Source organism: Gopherus evgoodei, chromosome 1, assembly GCF_007399415.2.
Source record: "Gopherus evgoodei ecotype Sinaloan lineage chromosome 1, rGopEvg1_v1.p, whole genome shotgun sequence".
Taxonomy (NCBI): Eukaryota; Metazoa; Chordata; order Testudines; family Testudinidae; genus Gopherus; species Gopherus evgoodei.
Genome location: NC_044322.1, coordinates 152,055,314 through 152,078,558, shown reverse-complemented (window position 1 = coordinate 152,078,558; position 23,245 = coordinate 152,055,314). Strand labels below are relative to the sequence as shown.

Here is a 23,245-nt window from a genome sequence, read left to right as displayed (position 1 = left end):
CAAGAAGCGCCGAGTAGACACTGAATAGGACTAAACTATGTACATAATAGTTTTTTGCCTTTTGTTTCCTAATACATTTTATTTATATAACCCTTTTGCTGATTTTTAAAGTGTTACATAAACAGGACAGGTTTATCATGTAAAGCAACCATAAACACATGAAAAGACCTAGGTTTACAATTTATGATTCAAACTCTACTATCTACACAATATACATAGACATAAAATGTAAAAACTTAAATATCTTAGAAACAGTAGCCAATCAGTTGTTTTAATTGTCATATTTGAATTCAGCACATCAAAATACATAATAAATAGCACATTTTATCTCTGAAGCAGACGACTTCTCAAAAATTGTAGACCAGTGTAACACTTTTTTGTTCATAAAACTGTTGGTGTTTTTTTGTTTTTTTTTTCAGTTGGCTTCTTTGGAATGTTTTTGATCGTCTCTCATAACATTTTGTTCCCATCATCAGTTTGTTCCTTATCAATGTAATTAAATGGTCTGATATATCCATTAAAGTGTTTGCGTCTTCTGTCTCAAGGTAACACTACTCTATTGAAAGGCAGTAGTCTGGGGGAATATCTAAGTCTCCCATTTATTCCTGATTATCCCTGTGTCATAACACTTTTTCCCAGATCTGGACCTTAGCGTCCAAAATATGGGTGTTAGCATGAAAACCTCCAAGCTTAGTTACCAGCTTGGACCTGATAATGCTGCCACCAGCCAGGGATTTATACAGTGCCTAGCTCACTGTGGTCTCCCCAAAACCTTCCCTGGGGGACCCCAAAACTCAGATGCCTTGAGTCTTACAACAAAGGGAAATAAACCATTTCCCTTCCCCCTCCTCCCCTCCAGGTGTTCCCTCCCTGGGTTCCTGGAGAGATATACAGAAGCAAGCTCCGTGAATCTAAACAGAGGGACTCCACCCTCCCTGTTTCCAGTCCTGGAAAACACAAGTACCAAGAGAGCTAATCTCTCTTCCCCCTCTCCCCCCGAGGATATGCAAAGTCAGGCTTAGTAAATGTAACACAAAGAGATTTTCCCCCTGACTTCTTCCTCCCACCAATTCCCTGGTGAGCTGCAGACTCAATTCCCTGGAGTCCCCACTAAAGAAAAACTCCAACAGGTCTTAAAAAGAAAGCTTTATATAAAAAGAAAGAAAAAATACATAAAAATGGTCTCTGTATTAAGGTTACAAATACAGGGTCATTTGCTTAAAAGAAAAAAATGAATAAACAGCCTTATCCAAAAAGAATACAATTTAACACATTCCAGCAACTACACACATGTAAATACAAAAGAAAACAATATAAACCTATGGTCTTACTATCTTTGTACTTACAACTTGGAAACAGAAGATTAAAAAGCTTGGAGATAGAGAGAGATTGTTGTCAGAGGTGTTGTTGTCAGATGCTACCGGTGTGGTGCTCTGCTCTCTCTCTGTTGGTATCACTCGGCTGCGTGCGTGTGTTCCCTCTGTGTGCTGCCCCAGCTCTGCGCAGATAGCTGACACAGCAGACCCGAAGAGAACCCCCAATGACCACAGAGTCTAGTAAGGTACGAAGGCACGTCGGCCAGGTTTATTGTGACCTCGGACACAATTGCAATTCCCTCCAGATTGTTACTCTACAGGGCATACTACAAGAAAGTGCCTCTTGGCAATGGACCCGGCTCAGTCAGTGGCAGGACTTTCCACTGCCCCCTAGGCTGGACAAAGACATCGCCTCAGGGATACATTTTTATACACAGGTACAAACAAGTTACACATCACTCCTGACGCATTGAGATGCAGCCCCTCCACGCAGCAAGGTACAACCCCGCTACGTAGTAAAGTGCCGCCTCTCACCTTGTACATGTTGGCTCGATCAAAACAACTTTATCCATCATATTACCCTTTTCCCCCTGTCATTGGGATGGGTCAGTCTGTTCCTTGTTATCTGTGTGGAATGTGCAAGTATGTGAATTTTCTGATCTTTAGTGTTCAGTACCTTTTCGGTACGTATCTTCTTGCAGCACCAGCCCTTTCCTTGCCAGCTTCTGTGAGCAGGGCCTGCCTCTGGCTCACAGCTTCACTCTGCTTTATGTTAGCAAAGTCTTGACCATTACTTTAGTTCAGGCCTCAGGCCTCATACTGGGCCTTTATCAGGGCCTTCACTTATACAGAGATCACTCTCATAGCCGAGAGGGCACAGACACAAGACAAAGAACTCACACCCAAAACTTCCCTCCACCCAGATGTGAAAAAATCTGTTTTCTGATTGATCCTCTGGTCAGGTGTTTTAGGTCACTGTTTGTTAACCCTTTTATAGGTGAAAGAGACATTAACCCTTAGCTATCTGTTCATGACACCCTGAGACTGAGAAATCTCCTAGTAGAGTTCTTGATAAGTGTTAGGCATGAGAGAACCGCTTCTCAACTGTTGGGGGTTTAGGCTCTAACAATGTAACCTGCTGTACCCAGGTGGAGTGCTGGATCTGTATGGAGCCCCACCAAACTCAGCACATTAACAGCATACAAGAGGGTGGTGTCTACAGCACTGAGGAAGTTGCAGGATTGGGACCTCAGGTCACAATCATAAAATTTGATTCAAATGCCTTTCCTTTTATGGGCTATTGCATTTTACAAAAATTCTTGTAGTTTGGATGTGATTAACTTGCTCTACCAAGGGGAAAATATATGGAGCAATCAGGCAGTTGACCTGTCATAGCTTTGGATAGATGGGTATCTCTGTATCTCTGTATTGCATCAATTTTTTCAAACTTTTCCTTAATTACCACTTCCACTGATCCACCTTGAATCTATTTTATATGTCCCTTGTCATTATAACCAGCACATGATTTATGGTCAACATCTCCATAAATGAGGATTATTATATTCTAGTAGCAGGGCCGGCTCCAGGGGTTTTGTCGCCCCAAGCAGCCAAAAAAAAAAAAATCCGCGATCGTGATCTGCGGCAATTCGGTGGGAGGTCTGTTGCTGTGAGCGGGAGTGAGGGACCCTCCACCGAATTGCTGCCGAATATCTGAAAGTGCTGCCCTACTCTGGAGTTGCCGCCCCAAGCACCTGCTTGATAAGCTGGTGCCTGGAGCCAGCCCTGTCTTTTAGTATGGTCAGAATAATAGGAATCTTGGAATAGCTAGTAATCTCTTCCTTTGAAAATAACATATCCTACAGAACACATCCTATCTCCATGTGTTTGCCTATAAAAGGATAAGAAAAAATGCAGATTGCAAGGTATAGTGCTGGCTAATTTAAAGCATGCCACTCCCACAACCCGTGTAATGCAAGTTTTGCTCTATGACTGTCATTGTACTCATTAAAATCCATACTCTACATTTTAAATATAATGATTAGTCATTATATTGCAATGAGCAGTGTCGCCATTGTATAAAGTGAAATTGTCTTTCAGTTCGTGTGGGAGCAGTGAGGGGAGTGAATAGGAGGGAGTGGGAGAACTTGCTTTTAAATGGGCACCATAATACAGGAGTCCTGTTTGAATGTTTAAGGTTATAAAATGATCAAGAAGAATTACTGCTTAGTGGCAGTAAATCAAAAGCTACTGGAGATATCATTTAATTACTAGCTTCTTTTGACCATTACTTAGAGGAAAACGAAATGCAGGTATCATTATTTATCATCTGATTATCATTAATTTCTATGCAGTTATTTTCTCTGAGGGCAGACACTGCAGTTTATCTATGGAGTATAAGTGTGTGGTAAGGTATAAATGTAATTCTTTTACTTTCTGCTATCAAATCTTTCTGGCGGCTTTGAAAGTTGTGCAATAGCCACATGGCTAAAATGAGTGACACCATAATTAGTCCTAGTCCTAGAGAGTGAGTTCATGAATCAGAGAGAATAGAGTGCAGAAGTAAAACTGAAGTGGTGGTTACTTAATGTAATCACAAGCACATATTGCAGGGCATAAAGTTAATATATTTTATCACTATTCTTAATACTAAGTACTTGTTACTACAATTACACACATTGAAACTTAATTCTTGTTTTTTCAAATCAGCAAAAGTCATAGAAGTTTAATATTAGGCAATAATGGAACAAACTTAGTAATTTATAATACCTTACTCAGATTTTATTTTTCTTTAAGATGGGTCCGTACGTATATCCCTCTGCTTAATCCTACGTATGAAACCCTAGAACTGGAAATTGTCAACAGCAATCCTGGAAATTTTTCAATAGAGACTGACCCAAGGAAACCTGTAAGTACTTTAAAAAATTCCACCTGAAAAGATCCTTTTGCCTTCATGCAATAGGGACATGGTAGAGCTTTCCCTTCTAATTTTATTGATGAAACAAGTTGTTAATTATATAGTGCATTAAGAATATACACAGGGCCGGCTCCAGGCTCCAGCACAGGAAGCAGGTGCTTGGGGTGGCCAATTCAAATAATAAAATGATATAATATATGGAGATATACCTATCTCCTAGAACTGGAAGGGACTTTAAAAGGTCATCAAGTCCAGCCCCCTGCCTTCACTAGCAGGACCAAGTACTGGGGCGGCACTCTGTCTAGTATCAGGGCAGAGTGTCTGGGTCTTTGGCGGCGGGTCCCTCATTCCCTCTCTTCCTCTTCGAGCTGCCGCCGAATTGCCACCGAAGAGGAAGAGAAGGAGGACCTGCCACCGAACTGCTGCTGAAAAAGTGGCGCGATTTAGCTGCCGCCGAAGTGCCGCCACTCATCTTCTTCTTTTTTTTCGCCGCTTGGGGCAGCAGAAAAGCTGGAGCTGGCTCTGAATATACAGCATTGTACAAAGGGTTAAATGTTCCATACAAATACATGCATCTGTCCTAGAGAGATTTACAGCCTCAAGGCAAAAGGAGATGTAACACAATGCAATATGGTCAGAAAATGAGCACAGTGTGGACATTTGTGGAGCACTTTATGGAGCAGTTTTGTGAAGAAGCAGAGAGACCGTGCTTGGCAAACATTGATTTGGGAAGGCATGAAGTCAGGTGGTGTTGGAGGCAAATGGAACAATCAAGCAGTGGTGCTGGAACAATTTGTATAGTGGGGCTACTGAGAGCCATTGAACCAAACTATAAACCCTGTAGATGATGGAAACCACTTCAAGCCAGGGGGTGATACTACACCTCCAGTACCCCTAGTTCCAGCACCTCTGCAATCAAGACAGAAGCTTGAGAAGATTTGTAGGAGTTAGAATGGGGAAAGAAAATGATGAGAGAAGAGATGTAGGTTAGGGCAGATTTATGCAGAGAGTTGAGACCTGGGAGTGAGCTCAGTATGGAAAGAAAGAAGTTAGTGAAGGGGATCTGAGAAGATCAGAGGCGTTTGACTATCTTGGCAGCAATGTATTGAACAGAGTAGAGAGAGAAGTGAGGCGCAGGGAAGCCAGAAAGCAGGAAGTTACTGTAGTGGAGATAAGAGATTACCAAAGCATCAACCAAGATTCTAACAGCAGGGATGGAGAAAAAAGGATGCACTGTTAGAGATACTTTAGAGAAAGGAGTGACAAGAGTTGGTAAGAATCTGGATATGGGGAAGGGGAGAGGGAATTTTTTATAGCTAAACTGAAAGTGTCTAGTCTCAGAAATAAATGGTAGCAATATAAATAGAAAAAAAAATACGATGGAGAACTGGAGACCTAACTGAGAACCTAATGAGTTCTGAGAGCTTTAAAGGCTTGCTCCATCAGGAAGTTAGTGATGAGCTCAAGATTCACTAGAAAATTTAAAAGTTTGGCAAACCCATAGATGATCATTTTCAGAGTATTCCTCTCTGAACAGTAGCACATATGTACACAGTATACATGCACAGATACATCTATTATTTTGAGCCTTCCTGTAAGCTATGTCAATACCCTTTACATAGCTGTTGACAAATGTGATGAGATTCCTTTTTTCCTTTTATAATCATGTCTTTACACAATCTCAGAACAATTATAGAACTTTTTTTTGGTTATTATTTCAAAGCATAAATTATATAGTTGATACTAAGTATATCTCTAGTAAGATTTGAGTGTTTTCCCCCATGATGTTTACAGTTGGTCGGCAAATACTGTCAGTATTCCATTCCATCCCCAAACTGACAGGATTCTAGTGTGAACTTAAAACGTTCATGTAAATACAGTTCCTCCAAAACCAGTGTCTAACCATAACCTGGTTTGGATGTCTCCTACATTTTCCCTGCGATGAAGAGGATTGGTTGAAATGATGACCAGGGGCTGCACTGAAATTCTAGTAGAGTCATTTAATTAAGGGAAACAGGGAAATCAGTCAGTCCTCAGAAGGAACAGAATTCCTCTTACCCCAGCCACCAAGAGAGAAACCCTGGATCAGTTAAATCCACAAATTGATGTTCACATGGAGAACGTTTTCTCCCTCAAAGAATCTTTAGTCTGTTACTATTATATACATCCTCTTTCCTTCCCCAACACTGGAGTCCTTTACCTGCGGCCCCAAAATCTATAAGCTGGCCAACTTTTGTGTACTTTTAAGAACTGATTTATTGATTTATTTATGAAGCGGCTGAACACCTTCTGCTCCCATTGAAATGATTTGGAGCTACAGGTATTCATCCTTTATGAAAATCAAGGCATTATTTTTGTTAATTGATCACTCATAATAAGCATCATAGCTAAGCCATAGTGTTTGTGTCTTGGGAGTTAGTGTTCGTGTAAGGGGACTAAGAATGTGTGGGTATTCTGAGGAAGGTGAGATTGTGGGTTTTATAGGGTATCTTCCATTAAATTTTTTATCCAGCTTTTTGTTTTTAGTTTTCTTATCCCTCATTCAACCATTCAGGGTTAACTACCCATATATTTTGTTTTCATCATCTAATGCTTTGTTTTTTCTCACACATTAGGCTGCAAACGTAGTTCCCATCGCTGTAATTGGATAACTCCTGGTTTCCCTGTTAAGTGTCATGAAAGGACTAAAGCCTTGCATTCAAAATGTGAATTCTCTTCTGCCAAGTGAAGGCACACTGGGTTCTTAAACCTAGTAGGAAACTTTTCCTCTGGGAGAATCCTACAGGATTTCAATCGTCTATTATCTCTTGCCTATAGTTTGATTTCTGCTTCCCAGAAGACAATGTACATGCCCAAGGAGAATGGGTGGAGTGCTTATGGTGGAAGCATTACATAAAGAATACATAAAACAATGAAATTCATAGTTAAGACTTATATTCTAATATAAACATGATTCCCCTTATCAGTCAACATTGCTACAAATAGTGTTAAATGAGTCAAAGTCCCTGAAATAGTGCTGTGGCCATGGAACTCTCTGTGCAGCTCAGGAGTGGGCCTTCAAAGTGCTTTCCAGCCAACTTTGCCCTTCTCTGATCCTGGTGCCATTCTGGTCCTCCGAGTAAATTAGAGCAACCTGATAGTATAAAATTAAGGTAGCTATCTTCCAATAGTTGAGGACCAGTTTGGCAGAAGAGTCTTGGCCATACCCCCTCTGATGAGTGGGAGAAGGGGGGGGTGTAAGAGCTGCTATGGCATCTCTGTACCACCCTAAGATTTACCATTCATCAGGGGAATATACAGTTGACCATTTAAAGTGGCTTTTGGGGCAGCGTGCATCATCAGAGCAGCACTAAGCTACCCTAATTTACACGAAAACCAGACTTGAGATATTAGGCTGAGAGTAAAAATTCAACCTTAGTTGTGAATTTTCTTGACTTTGCTGCCTCCTGCTAAAAAAAACACTGTAAAATTATTTTAATGTGGGTTTTGTTTTATTAATGTATTACAGTAAAAAACCCAGTTAGGATCAAAACACTGTAAATTCAAGTTTTTAAAAAATCAGCATTACTTCTTGAATTGCTCTGTATTTTAGGTACCATATTATCTCAAGATGAACAAATAAGATGAAGAGTTAGTTTACTTTAGTCACTTTATTATCTGGAGTATATTAACACTTCATCATAAAATAAGCAAAAGCTGGATGTGTTCTGCTACTAATCATTTCACAAATCAGTATTTGAATTTGTAGCCAAGTAGCATAATCTTGATTCATTATATTATTAGCTTGCTATATAGATAGATTTTGGAAGAATTCTGGAAGTTTCATATGTATTATGTTCAGATCATTAGCACAGAAATAGATTCAAATTAATTATCTTGACTTCTGATTCCAGCAGATTGCATGTGATCAGTCCAGGTAGTTTCAAAATATCCTCTATCCTTTCAGCCTAATTCATTACCTCAGGGGTCACCAGTACCCATAGTACATTGTTTAGGAAAGATCCATTCAAAATTAAGTTATGTAACTTTAAGAGCATTCAGTCTCAAATATAGTATAAGCACTGAACTTTGAAGTGGATTTTGAGTTACAGAATCTACCTGTTTTTCTTTCTTTTAAGTACAGTTTTTGAGCATTTGCTATAACCATCTTGCTGCTATTTTTTCACTAAGGGAATCTTCAAAGCCATGAATATTCCGTTTTCTCCCTGTCATAAACAGATAGCTAAGGGTTAACGTCTCTTTCACCTGGAAAGAAGTATCTGAAGCACCTGACCAGAGGACCAATCAGGAAACAGGATTTTTTTCAACTCTGGGTGGAGGGAAGTTTGTGTGTGAGTCCTTTGTTCTTGGGTCTACTGTCTGCCTGTATGTTCTCTCGGCTATGAGGAGTGATTTCTATTTCCTGCTTTCTAATCTTCTGTTTTCAAGTTGTGAGTACAAAGATCAGATAGTGATTTCTATATTTTCTTTTGTATTTACATAGGTATAGTTGCTGGAGTGCTTTGAATTGTATTCTTTTTGAATAAGGCTGTTTATTCAATATTCTTTTAAGCAAATGACCCTGTATGTGTTACCTTAATACAGAGAGACCATTTTAATGTATTTTTCTTTCTTTTTATATAAAGCTTTCTTTTTAAGACCTGTTGGAGTTTTTCTTTAGTAGGGAATTCCAGGGAATTGAGTCTGTACTCACCAGGGAATTGGTGGGAGGAAGAAGTCAGGGGGAAATCTGTGTGTGTTAGATTTATTAACCTGACTTTGCACTCCCTCTGGGTGAAGAGGGAAGTAATTCTGTTTTCCAGGACTGGGAACGGGGAGGGTAGAGTCCCTCTGTTTAGACTCACGGAGTTTGCTTCTGTGTATCTCTCCAGGAACACCTGGAGGGGGAGAAGGGAAAAGGTTTATTTCCCTTTGTTGTGAGACTCAAGGGATTTGAGTCTTGGGGTCCCCAGGGAAGGTTTTTGTGGGGACCAGAGTACCCCAAAACACTCTAATTTTTTGGGTGGTGGCAGCTTTATCAGGTCCAAGCTGGTAACTAAGCTTGGAGGTTTTCATGCTAACCCCCATATTTTGGACGCTAAGGTCCAAATCTGGGACTAGGTTTTTGACACTCCCATTTTCCCCTTTTGTACTCAGCCTTCCTCATGGCATCCCTCTCTTTATCACAGATAGCTGAGACCCCCCAAAAGGTGGTTGTTGGAAAGCAGTGTGAGATGTTCTCTTCTTAGAGTATGGGCACATTACCCCCTTAGAATTTCAGGTTCTGCACATTGTACCAGGGAGCACATTGCACTGCCAGTAGACCACTTTTATGACCCCTTTGCTTGGTTTTGTGAACTATAACCTGATACTTCAGACAACAGTTTAGAATTATGCATCATGGCATGACAGTGGCCAGTACTGTCTGTTTCTGGCCTTGCCTTAGACTTTCTGTGAAATCGTGAGCAAATCAATGAACCTACATGTTCCTGTGTTTCTTCACCTTTAAAAAAGGAATAATAATGCTTACCTGCCAACATGGCAGTTATGAGGCTACATGATTTTGTAAAGTCTCAGATGAAAGATACTGTTACATGTAAAATATTATTTTTATCTGAACAACAGCTCAGAGATGGTGTTGTCCAGTTAAATATGAGCAAAGTTTGAAGAAAACTAGTGTAGTAATTTAAAAATTATGAATATTTAAAGTCAGCAAGTGTAGATATTCTCTATAGCTTTATTGTTGGATCAGTTCAAATCTGGCATGGTTGAGAATATTGGGCTGTCTCAATCTTTGGACCACCTTAATTTGGGATCACTTTAGTTATTGGATCATCTCATATGAACAAAATTGGAAAAAACATCTGCTCCTCGCAGGTTTTTACAGCCTTAATAATGTCCTCTGCATTGCAGCTGTAGGAACTCATGTAGTTCCCCACGTAGACAACTGATATGTAAGAGGACAATTTCCTCAGTGTTGACAGAATGTAGCACTCATACAGAATGTTTTGGTATATTTTGGACTAATCAGCCTTATTTGCTAATGCTGATAGTTTAGAGAAACAGATCTGCATAGTTATATTATGGACAGAGAAGATAAACATCATAGAGTTAGAGGCAGGCCTCTTTAAAATACTCCCAATATTCCTCCTTTGAATGTCTTCTGCATATTTCCTCGCATGGGGTGCCGTGACCATTACAGCCTGAATGGTAAAATATACTAGCAGTGGCTGTTGGAACATCCATGTGCCTTCCTTGCCCATTTCACCCCACCGAACTCCAGACATTGTAGGGCTAGGCTTTAAAAGTAGTGTGGTGCTCCACTACCTCAGTTACTTCAGTCACAACTAGCTGGACAGTTACATTGTTGCTATCTGAGACTTTTGGATCAGTAGCAGATAGCTGGCTTGTATCCCTTACTTAAGTATGTAGGGTTACATAGCTTTATTTAGAGATAGTTAAAAGGATAACATGATGGATCAGAAGACTAAGAAATCTGGATTCAAAAGATTTGTCTCATGTCCAGTGATAGTCTCAGCATCAGATGCACATGCTAGATGCTTGGCATGTTTGAGGGAAGGACATTCTCCCTCTAACGGTCTGATCTGCTCTGTGTTTGCCACAAGGACAAAGACAGTGAGACAAAATAGGCTCCAGGCAATTTTATTTCAGGATGCGCTGACGATGGCAGTCCATTCTCAGAGTCCAGCTTTGTCAGTGCCTCCACCTGAAGACTCTTCATCTGGGAAGAAGTGAGATTCAGCTCCTATGTCAGGTGCAGGATGTGAGAGAGCTAAAGATCTGAAAAAGAAGAAAAGGTCAGGATCAGTGATAGACTCTGTTTCCAGAGATGTCCCATTTCAGAAAAACTTGGTGTGGTACCAAGGAAAAGTTTGCAGCCATCCTCAGTGTTGGCCTCATTACATAGAGCCAATCCAAGAGAAAAGGACCTACAGGGACAGAATCTAATTATAGAGCCAGTCTCTGATTCTCAACATAGAGGTAGGAGCCATTCCTCTATGGATTCAACAATACCAGATATGGAGGTGCCTGTCCTGAGGGTGAGATTTAAGCATCCAATTAAGAGAAATGATGAGGGTTCATTCAGTAATATAGCTTTAAATAGTGTTACTGTTAAAGCAGTAGTTCATCAGGTGAATCCATCTATGGCTCTGTAGACAGCTGAGCCAGGTACTACATCTCAGAACATGTCAGATATGTTATTACAATCAGTCAGGGTGACTGCTTCTCCAAGAGTTAGCAAAGAGCAGGAAAGGGTCAGGGGCTCTCTGCTGCTCCCTTTGGGTCCCAAAGAAGAACTCTCCTTTCTCCTTTTCAAGAAGGTTATTGTCTCTAGTCCCATCTGAGCTGCAAATGGATTGGGACCAGAAGAGGGATGTGGATTACAGATTAGAACTAGGGAAAATTATTATAAGCAGTTCAAAGCAGCCCTGCTGGATCCAGAGGCACAAAGATATTTCCAGCCATATCCATCAGTGGGGTTTTTGCCTGAGTGGCATGTCACTCCTGGGGCAAAGAGGTCCCAGTGGCCATTTCTGGCACATTATCAAGAACAATCAATCTGTGGGGACAGACCTTCAGTGAGACAGTATCAAGAGGACATTCAATTGTCAGGGCCAATGATGCTTATTCAGAACAAGTCACCTATGGAAATAAGTGAAATATTATCCAACAAGGAGGAACTAGAGCTGGCAGAGTCCAATTCAGAATTAAGAGATGTGCTTTCTCCAGATGAAAATGAGGGGACCGTCTCAGTATCATCACCATCCGAAGAGGTGTTCATGAGTTACTATCTCAAATGTGGAAGGCATTAGACATTCCTTCTGTTTTTGTGGAGAAATCATCACATCATATCTTTGATATTTTCATGGCAGCAGCTAGTCAATAAGTCGTTCTTCCCTTGTTAGAGGGATTGTTCAGCCAGCAAAGGCAGCCTCTATGTAAGAAGGAAAACAAATTATATAAATATATAAGGACTTGCTGTGTTTCATACTCATCTGCCTCCTAAGTCATTGGTGGTCAAAGCAACATGTCACATATCAAAAGGTGCCCAAACTCACTCTACTCCATCATCTAAGGAAGGGAAGAGGCTAGATGTGTTAGGAAGAAAAATATTTTCTTCAGCTACATTTAAAAATTTGCAAATCCAACTATAAAGCTGTCATGGGTAGGTACCAATACCATCTCTGGAGCAAAATGTCCTGTCTCCTTAATGCACTTCCAGAGGAAATGGAAAATTTATCAAGAGCTATTTTGACTGAAGGATTGCGCAACAGTTGAGAATGACTTTTGACTCTGCAGATACTTCAGCAGATCACTTTGGTTGTTTCAGTAAGGAGACATGCATGGTTAAGATCAGCGTGACTCCCTCATGAGACAAACATGAGGGTTGAGGACCTTCCATTTGAAGGAGAAAGTCTGTTTAGTATTCAGACTTGTGAAGTGCTAGAAAAGATGAAACATGTAAGATCTACTGCTACATTTTTAGGTTTAATACAGGGAAGAGGCCATATTCAATTGCATTACACAAGTAATGAGGTATCACCCTCCTTCACCTTTTACTTCATTATGATTATCAGAGACAGGCATATCATTTCCAGCCTCAGCATAATTATAACCCACAACCCCAGGTATAATAGAGAAGAAATTTAAAACTCACAATAATAAATGGAAAGTTTTATCATCTTCGTTCTCTACAGTTCCTCCAAGACATCAGATTTGACATGAGGACACGGAGTTTAAGCCAGTCCACTTAGACATTGTTTATCCACAGTTTGGGGACCGGTTAAAGGGTACACTTTTCAGTCCCTCTAAAACATCAGTAATGCTGACCATGGATACATGTACCCTATGATGGGGAGCCAATATGAACAATGAATTGTTGATCAGAGATTATTAGTCATCAAAGGAAAGGAATATACACATCAATATTTTAGTACTGAGAGCAATCAGACTAGCTCTAAGGTCATTTCTACCTCAACTCAAAAACAAACAAATAGGTAGTAACAGACAATAAGGCATGGTTATATTATCTATACAAGCAAGGGAGGACTCACTCTGTGAAATTATGTAGGGAGACCAACAGTCTTTAGGAGTACTGGGTAGAACACAGTATTAATCCAGTAACAATTCATATAGCAGGGGAATAGAACACCCTTGTAGGTCATATGAGTAAGTCATCAGGTCAGATGCAATAATGGTCCTTGAAGGACGAAGTATGAATCACTTCTTCAGTTTATAGTGGAACCCAAATAGTAGACCTGCTTGCATCCAGCAACAACAGGAAATGTGAGAGATATTGTTCCAGGGCAGATAGAGAAAAGGAATTAATATTGGATGCTTTTCTAATACACTTGGGTCAGGGTTCAATATATGCTTTCCCCTCATTTTCACTTACTCAAAAAATGATAAGACAGGACAAAGTCAGGATGATTTTAAAACACCGGCATGGCCCAGACACCAGTGGTATGTGGATTTGATACATATATCAGAAGGATTGGTGGAACCTTTACTGCTGACACTGGATTTGTTGACACAACAAACAGGGAAAGTCTGCTATCCGAACCTTCAGTCCCTTCACTTTATTGCATGGGGAATAAACCTTTAGATGAGCTAGAATAAAGTCTTTCATTAGAAGTACAAACTGTACTGTCCAGTTCTAGACAATAATACACATAAAAGTCTGCTATAGTCTTGTGAATGTGCTGACGCAGCTCCCTCCAGTGAGACTGATACTGACGCCGACATTTGCTACGATGCCTATGGGCCCAGCACCATAATTGGCACCACCTTCTCCAAAGCTGTCCCAGGAGTCACGTGACCTTCCACTACCAGCACATGCTTCCTTCTCCTCATTGCCAGACAAAGCGTTGGCAGGGATGACCATAGCTCCTGTGTTAGAGGATAACAGAGTCCTACAGCAGTTGCTCTGCAGGGCTGCCCAAGGTCTGGGCATCAAGGCCAAGGAGGTGGTAGAGGACACAGATCCCATGGTGGACATCCTAGCACCCTCGGGGCCTTCATGGGTAGCGTTACCCCTCATAAAGATGGTGGTGGACACCACTAAGACCCTGTGGCAGATGTTGGCATCCCTGCCACTCACTGACAAACATAATGAGCAGCAGTATTTCATCTCCTCCAGAGGCTTCGAGCATCTCTACTCCCATCCGCCTCTGGACTCACTAGTGGTCGATGCGGCTAAAGAGCAGAAGAGACAAGGTTTCAAAGGTCCTTCCCCAAAGAATAGGGATTCTAAACGCCTGGACCTCATGGGTAGAAAGGTCTACTCCACTGGTGGTTTGCAACTCCGTATTGCTAACCAGCAGGCCATTGTGAACGGGTACTCTTATAACACCTGTCCTTCAATGGCAAAGTTCACGGAGCTCGTCCCTTCGGACTCTCAGTCAGAGTTCACCGCTTTGGTGGAAAAAGGAAAATTAGTCTCCCACTCTTTGTTGCAGGCAGCTTTGGATGCTGCAGATACTGCCACAAGAGTCATGGCGTCAGGGGTGGCCATGCGGTGGGGGGCCTGGTTGCAAGTCTCAGGGTTACTCTACAAAGTCCAACAAACATTTCAGGACCTCCCGTTTGAGAGTGAGACTCTGTTTTCAGAGAAGACGGACAAACAGCTCCACAGCCTAAAAGATTCCTGAGCCACTCTCAGATCCTTGGGCTTGCATACCCCCACAACACAGAGGAGACACTTCCACCCACAACCTCCTCTAATGTTCCAGCAGTAGAACCACCAGGACAATTCTAGGAGAAGGAACCGGAGCAGTAGGAGAAGGCAACATCCCTCTGTTAATCAAGGCCATCCTAAACTGCCTTCTGGCCCTAAACTGGCCTTTTGAAGGTGCGGTCGAGGACAGCTTACCAGACCAGAGACTGGATCTACCCCGCCTTACCTTTTCCTCCCGACTAGCCCCTTTCTACCATGCATGGTTCTGTATAACTTCGGACCACTGGGTGCTTCACATGGTAGAGGGGATACTCCATCCGGTTCTGTGCCCTTCTACTCCCTTCCCCATCCCTCTTCAGGGACCCTTGTCATGAGCAACTTCTCATTCAGGAGGTGCAGTCACTCCTAGCACTGGGGACGGTGGGGGAGGTTCCACTGGAGCACAGAGACAAGTGTTTTTATTCCCATTATTTCCTAATACCAAAGGCCAAAGGCATCCTGAGGCCTATCTTGGACTGGCACGACCTCAACAAGTTCATGAGGAAACTCAGGTTTCGCATGGTCTCCCTGACCTCCATTATCCTTTCACTGGATCCAGCAGACTGGTATGCTGCCCTCGACTTGAAGGACACCTATTTTCACATAGCAATCACACACAACCACAGAAAGTTCCTCAGGTTTGTGGTCAATGGTTCCCATTACCGATTTACTGTCCTCCCTTTCAGCCAGTCAGCAGCACTTCAAGTATTCCCCAAGTGCATGGCAGTCATCACTGCCAATCAGGTACAGGTGTTCCTGTACCTCGATGACTGGCTGATCAAAGGCCAATCCAGGGCTCAGGTGGAAGCTCAGGTGGCATTCATCAAAGCCACCTTCGAGAATCTGGGCCTACTACTGAACAAGGCAAAATCGACTCTGTCCCCAGTCCAGAGGATAGAGTTCATGGGGTGATTCTCGACTCAACCCAAGCCAGAGCATTTCTTCCGCAGGTGAGATTCCAGGCTGTCAATGCCATGATCCAGGGACTCAGGCAGTTCCCCACCACCACCACTGTGAGAAATGGTCTCAAACTTCTTGGCCACATGGCGGCCTGTACGTACGTGGTTCAGCACACCAGACTCAGACTTTGGCCGCTTCAGTTGTGGCTTGCATCAGTGTACAGACCTGCCAGGGACAGCTTGGACAGGATCGTGACCCTGCCTCGCCCTGTCCTTGACTTGCTCCTATGGTGGATGGACGTTCAGCAGGTGTGCTCAGGAGACTCCTTCGTTGCCCCACAACCATCCCTAGAGTTAGGGATGGACGTGTCAGATTTGGGGTGGGGAGCTCATCTGGGGGGCCACTGGACTCACGGCCTCTGGTCACAGACAGATCTGAGTCTTCATATCAATGTCAGGGAGTCAGGCGGTACGTCTAGCTTGTCAGTCATTCTGCCTGTATCTAGCAGGTCGATGTGTATCGGTCATGACAGACAATACGACTGTGATGTTCTATATCAACAAACAGGCATGCATGCTCCTCTCCCCTGTGCCAGGAAGCCCTCAGTTTATGGGACTTTTATATAGAGCACTCGGTCTATCTACAGGCGTCGTACCTTCCAGGGTGCAGAACGAGCTGGTGGATCACCTCAGTAAGTCTTTTCAGAGCCACAAGTGGTCCCTTTGCCAGGACATCGCATCTTCGCTCTTCCAGAGGTGGGGCTGTCCTTTGATCGACCTCTTTGCCACGCAATGCAACAGGAAGTGTCAGAAGTTCTGCTCCTTCCAGAATCACAGTCCAGGCTCCACAGCGGACGCATTCCTCCTCCATTGTGGGGGACCGCTTCTGTACACCTTCCCACCCATACCGCTCGTCCACAAGGTCCTGATCAAGATCCACAGACCCTGGGCTCAGGTCATTCTCATAGCACCAGCCTGGCCCTGCCAGCATTGGTACACGTCTCTCCTAGACATATCAGTTGGAGCCTGATTACCCTGCCACGTTTCCCGGACCATCTAATGCAGGATCATGGATGGCTCCAGCACCCGAACCTACAGTCACATCTCAGAGCCTGGAGGCTCCATGGCTGAATCCGTTCGAGCTTTCCTGTTCAGAACAAATCTGACAGGTTCTCTTGGGCAGTAAGAAACCCTCCACTAGAGTCACGTACCTGGCCAAGTGGAAGAGATTTTCAATCTGGTCAGTTCAGCGTGACTTTTCCCCAGCGCTAGCCTCAGTGCCCCAGATTTTAGATTATCTTTTCCACCTAAATCAGGAAGGTCTCTCCTTGTCTTCTATAAGAGTACACCTGTCTATCATCTCGGCTTTCCATCTGGGGGTACAGGGCTGCTCGATTTTCGCTAACCCCCTGGTCAGTCGCTTCCTGAAGGGCCTCGACAGGTTGTACCTGCACATCTGCCAACCGATTCCTGCTTGGGATCTTAACTTGGTCTTCTCTAGGCTCATGGGGCATCCCTTTGAGCCTCTAGCAACATGCTCCTTGCTCTACCTCCCCTGGTGGCTATAACTTCAGCCCAAAGGGTGTCTGAGCTCAGGGCTCTAACATCCGACCTACACCATGTTTTTTAAGGACAAGGTTCAGCTCAGGCCCCATCTGGCCTTCCTCCCAAAGGTGGTATCGCAGTTCCACATCAACCAGGACATTTTCCTCCCAGTTTTCTACCCTAAGCCTCATGCAAGTTGCAGGGAGCATAGGCTTCACACTCTCGACATCTGCAAAGCGCTGGCCTTTTACATTGAGAGAATGACACTGTTCAGGGAGTCGGTACAGCTCTTTGTCACAGTAGCGGACAGGATGGAGGGCCAGCCTGTTTTGACACAGCGCATTTCATCATGGATTGTGGTCTGCATTACCGAGTGCTACAATCTAGCAGCACACTGTACAAGAGGGCAAGCTTCATCAACAGCTTTCCTGGCTCAAGTCCCCACCCAGGAAATCTGCAGGGCAGTGACATGGTCATCGATACACACTTTCACTGCATATTATGCAATTACTGGGTCAGGCAGAGATGATGCGGCCTTTGGCAGAGCAGTATTCCAGTCAGTGGACAGCTCCGACCCCACCTCCTAATTTTGCTTGTGAGTCACCTGATTAGAATGGACATGAACAAGCACTTGAAGAAGAAAAAACAGTTACTCACCTTCTTGTAACTGTTGTTCTTGGAAATGTGTTGTTCATATACATTCCAATACCTACCCTCCTACACCTCTGTCGGAGTAGCTGGCAAGAGGGAACTGAAGGGGTGGCAGGTTAGCAAGGCTATATATTAGGCACCATGAGGGCACGACTCCAGGGGGCACCTAGGCCGACCCGACGGATGCTGTTAAGGGGAAAATCTTTCGGCCGTTGTGCACATGTGCGTGCACGCATCTGATTGGAATGGACATGAATAAAACATCTTGAAGAACAACAGTTAACAGAAGATGAGTAACCATGCTGTTTTTTTAATTGTGAATTCCCTTGTATAATGTGGATCCTTATATGACACCAGTTAATTATATATTAGAGTATTTATTGTATCTTAAGAAGACATCTTTTTCATTATCTTCAGTTAAGGGTCATCTCTCAGCCATATCTGCATATCATGTACCTGCAGAAGGAAAATCAATGTTTACTAATGGAATAATTCTGAGGTTTTTAAAGGGCCTTAATTTGTATCCTCCAATAAGAACTCCTATGCCCTCCTGTGATCTGAATGTAGTACTGGCACAAATAATAAGACCTCTCTTTTAACAGCACTAGGGAGCGGTTCTTTATTTCAGCTATCTGTAAAAACATTGGTTTTGGTAGCAATCACTTCCATCATACAAAAATGAATTGCCTGCATTAATGGCTGATCCATCACAGACTGAGTTTCGTGTGGATAAAGAGGTTTTTTGCACTCATCCCAAGTTGTTACCAAAAATAGTCTCTGATTTTCCCATAAATCAATCTGTAATTTTACTGTTTTTTTTTCTCCAAACCCCATACTCATGATGGGGAAGCTAAATTATACCTATTAGATCTGAGGAGAACATTTATCTTTTTATTTAGACATAACTAACCAATTTAGAAAGTCTTCAAGGCTATTTTGTATTTATGAAGCTCATAAATCCATTCCTTGAGGCATCAGAACTCATGCAGCTAGATCCAAGTCAGCTTACATGGCTTTCCCCAGTCAAATTCCTCTGATAGAGATATGTAGAGCAGCAACCTGGAGTTCTGTTCACACTTTTACTAAACAATATTCTTTAGACTTGACATTTGGATCAGATGCATAGATTGGCAGGACAGTCCTGCATTCCTTGTTTAACTAAAACTCCGGGTCCCACGATCCTGGGTCAGAGACTGCCTATTAATCTACCCCATGTGTGGGGATATGTAGAGGACACCTGAAGGAAGAAATTAGTTTCTTACCTTGTAACTGAGGTTCTTTGAGATGGATTCTGCATATTCCTACTCCCTATCCATCTTTCCCCACTACCGTGGAGTCCTACCTACCAAAGGCCTAGTAGCAACTATATTGGGTATTAAAATGAGCTTAAAATGTGGCATAGATTTCTATTTTTCTCCACAAGAAGTTGGCCTTTATGCCCTTTGAATGTTCTATGTAGATGTATTTGGTTTCTCTTTATAAATTTGTAATATGAAGTCTTACAATTTGTGCTCTGTCAAATTTTTCCTTGGCAGTCCTAAATTTTCAATGTTCAATAATATATCTTTAAAACGATGGTATATCCACCCAAAGTTTGGCAGAGAGGTAGACTCTGAGGACGTCTGGTGCAAGGGGGGGAGTTGCTTGCTTGTTTTTTAAGCTGGATTTGGGATAATTTTTAAGAGAATAACTGAAAGTGTAGATGCTGTGCATGCAAGCCTTATTGGTTGCACAAAAAACTTTTTCCATCTGATGCTTTTCTGCCAGAATATATGCTACAGTAAAGAAGAGTTCACATGCAGCAGCTGACAGAGAAAATATTCTCAGTTATCAGCTGCACATCTGCCCTCAAGGAGACTCAAAGAGCTTGGCTTGTTTAGCCTAACCAAAAGAAGGCTGAGGGGAGATATGATTGCTCTCTATAAATATATCAGAGGGATAAAAACCAGGGAAAGAGAGGAATTATTTAAGCTCAGTACCAATGTAGACACAAGAACAAATGGATATAAACTGGCCATCAGGAAGTTTAGACTTGAAATTAGATGAAGGTTTCTAACCATCAGAGGAATGAAGTTCTGGGATAGCCTTCCAAGGGGAGCAGCAGTGGAGGCAAAAGACATATTTGGCTTCAAGACTAAGCTTGATAAGTTTATGGAAGGGATGATATAATGGCATAGCCTAATTCTGGCAATTAATTGATCTTTGACTATTAGCGGTAAATATGCCCAGTGGCCTGTGATGGGAACTAGATTGGGTGGGATCTGAGTTACTGCAGAGAATTCTTTCCTGGGTGTCTGACTGGTGAGTCTTGCCCTCTTGGTCAGGGTTTAGCTGATCGCCATATTTGGGGTCAGGAAGGAATTTTCCTCCAGGGCAGACTGGCAGAGGCCCTGGGGGTTTTTTCACCTTCCTCTGCGGCATGGAGCACAGGTCACTTGCTGGAGGATTCTCTGCACCTTGAAGTCTTTAAACCACAAGTTGAGGACTTCAGTAGCTCAGACATAGGTCAGGGATTTGTTACAGGAGTGGGTGGGTGAGGTTCTGTGGCCTGCGTTGTGCAAGAGGTCAGACTAGATGATCATAATGGTCCCTTCTGACCTTAAAGTCTATGAGTCTTCCAACTTATTTGCTCATTTAGGTATATAAATAAATTAGGAAACTAACACACAAACTTCTTTGTGAAGTAGTTTTTGTACCACAATTTTAGCACAAACACACAACCCCCCACAAGTTTGTCTGCCCCCTAGTGGGGCCAGCCTTCCATCGGACCCTTTTAACCTTTTTTTTACACACAACCCCTTGCCAAAAATTGTCTCCTATCACAACCAACTACTACATCAAACATTTACAAGTGCTAGTACAGAGAAAAAAATATCGGATAAGGGATGTATTCAGAAAAGAGAGGTAGAGTTAAAGGTGTGTAGACTATGGTGTACTGTAGTTATAGTAATGGTATGGTGTGTGCTTGTGGTTGGAGGAGTAGCAAGTATGTACTGCTAGGTGGCTTACCTTTTAATTCCCTTGCTTTTCTGGATATGTGTCACACATGCGGTGTATGTAGCAATTCTAACTGCTTCATAATAAAGTTTTGTGTTTTCACAGAAGCAGTCTTTAGATTTCTTGAGGCTCTTTTCCACTAGTTTCTCTTGTGAAGATCTCCAGAAGCTACTTGTTATCTCTAGCTTTTATGTGAATGAAATGAAAGAGTATCTGAAGTGAGCAAAATTTAGTCCTTCTAAAAGCCATCCGGTTTAATGATTATTTTAGTTATAGATCCTATTGCTATTTATCATTTTCTCTGCAATAGAAAGCTGATCCATTTTATTTTATATATAGCTTTGTATTTCATACGAGATTAATTTCCTGGTATAGTACCATATTATAGCACCCAAAATAAAATCAATGTTAGAAGAGATCTCCTGTAATATTAAATAAATAAAATCACATCTCTATTTCAAGAGCAGGCACTCAGACTAAATGATTCTACTCTGATGTTTTGTTTCATTGTTGTGGTAGTGATTTTTTTGTCGTCTGATAACAATATGCCTACTCATGTTCTTATTGACCAGAGGATTCTAGTCCACTTTCATCTGTAAATAATATTCTTTCCCAGAAATGGTAGATCTTATATATAGATATATAGATATATAAATTTAAGTTTTAATTTTATATAAGGTAATCTGTCTTATTTTGAAAAGTCCAACTATTACCTGACCTTTTAATTTCGATCAATAGGTTTTTTCAGCCATGCTAATATGGTTGTCAGATGTTCTGCAAAGCCCTTTGAGGCACACAAGCTGCATAGAAGCTAACCTGCCAGGTGTTCAAGTGCCGCTAGAAATTCATGAGAGGGTCTCAAACACCCTAAGAATGCCTTGTGCACTGAGCATGCTCAGCATCTCACTATGCCTACTAAGAGAAATGAGCTACTCAGCCTTGTGCAGGACCCAGCCTAGCAGATGATGAGCAGCCCAGAGAAATCCTGCATCCCTGTCTTTTCCTCCAGTGAGACATATGGAAACGAAGATTGGTGTGTGGGAGGTGACATTCCTCTAGGCTCCCCTTTCTATGCTCCAGCAAAGCAACTTGGGGCAGCAGGGAGGAAGATGGTGCCTTCTCAGATATCTCTCTTCCTATCCCTTGTGGCACTGGTGCAAAGAAGGTTTCTCTGGGCTTATATTAAATGGAGAAGACCTATTAATAAAGTATTTTTGCATGGCTTTCCCCTGTCACCAGTAGTAGTATTATAATAGTACATAGAGGCCTCAGTCAGGGATCAGGGCCCTATTGTGCTGGACACCTTACAAACATTCACAGAAAGACCATCTCTGCTCTGAAGAGGAAACAACAGATATGAAAAGCACAGGATAAATTAAACCAGCCCCTGATGCATACTGTGCAAACCTAGCAACCTGATAATTCTCTTCTGAGATGCATTTGCCATGTCGTGGTGTATCCAATCTAGACTGTAAAATGGGACCAAATCCCATGCCACTATAATGTGCACTTCAGCAATAATGACTCCTAACTGTTTGCTTAACCCTAGTTAGCAGCCTTTCTTCTCTGTAGCATTCAACACATTTTCTTTCTTGAATTATCCTTTGTATAATCCACTGGGACTTGAAGCCTCTCCACTGGTCTTAGTCTAGTTCCTCCGGTCTAATCCAGATCTTGCGGGGGACTTCCCCTGTCAAAATTACACCATGCACACATTTTTTGAAAGAAAAATTGTACGAACAATAATGAGTGTACAATATTGTAACTGTGTGGCTATAATATACTGTTGTTATAATACCATTCCATCAACCTCACTGTCTTCCTCGAGGTTCCTCCTCAGAACTCAGTACTTTAATTTAGCCTTACACTACTAATTATCCAGCCTTTTCTCGTGCCTCAGCTTATGCCAGTTTAGATCACATTACAATATATCCACACATCACCACAGAACCAACATGGTGTGTACTGAGCATAACTGTTCCATCAGTTTGCTCTTCTGTTGCATCCCTCCTCATAGGCTGTCTATATTTCATCTGCTTAGGCCCAAGTAGATATGTCTGCATATGGAGGTGCAGAATCAGGAATTTAGATTGTAATTTCCATCCTTAGGGGCATAGATATTAGTTTAACTGGGTCAAAGGGAGTTCAGTTGGGAAGGGGTAATTTACATGCCAGGGAAGAAAAGAGTTAATCAGGAAAAGCAAAA

General features: G+C 42.2%; 1 protein-coding gene and 1 long non-coding RNA gene across 2 annotated transcripts in view; one reads left to right on the top strand and one right to left on the bottom strand.

Moving 5' to 3' along the window:
• The window catches only part of CFAP47 (cilia and flagella associated protein 47), a 681,124-nt gene that overhangs the window by 508,381 nt on the left and 149,498 nt on the right, over nucleotides 1-23,245 (top strand). Inside the window, 1 exon segment of the mRNA XM_030575652.1 lies at nucleotides 4,110-4,221. Coding sequence (XP_030431512.1) covers nucleotides 4,110-4,221 — 112 coding nt within the window.
• On the bottom strand, nucleotides 1,521-23,016 carry LOC115657608. Its single transcript, XR_004002012.1, has 4 exons — nucleotides 23,006-23,016; nucleotides 17,813-17,819; nucleotides 17,196-17,199; nucleotides 1,521-1,615 (listed from the first exon to the last, which is right to left on the bottom strand). It is a non-coding gene; the product is annotated as an uncharacterized LOC115657608 (long non-coding RNA).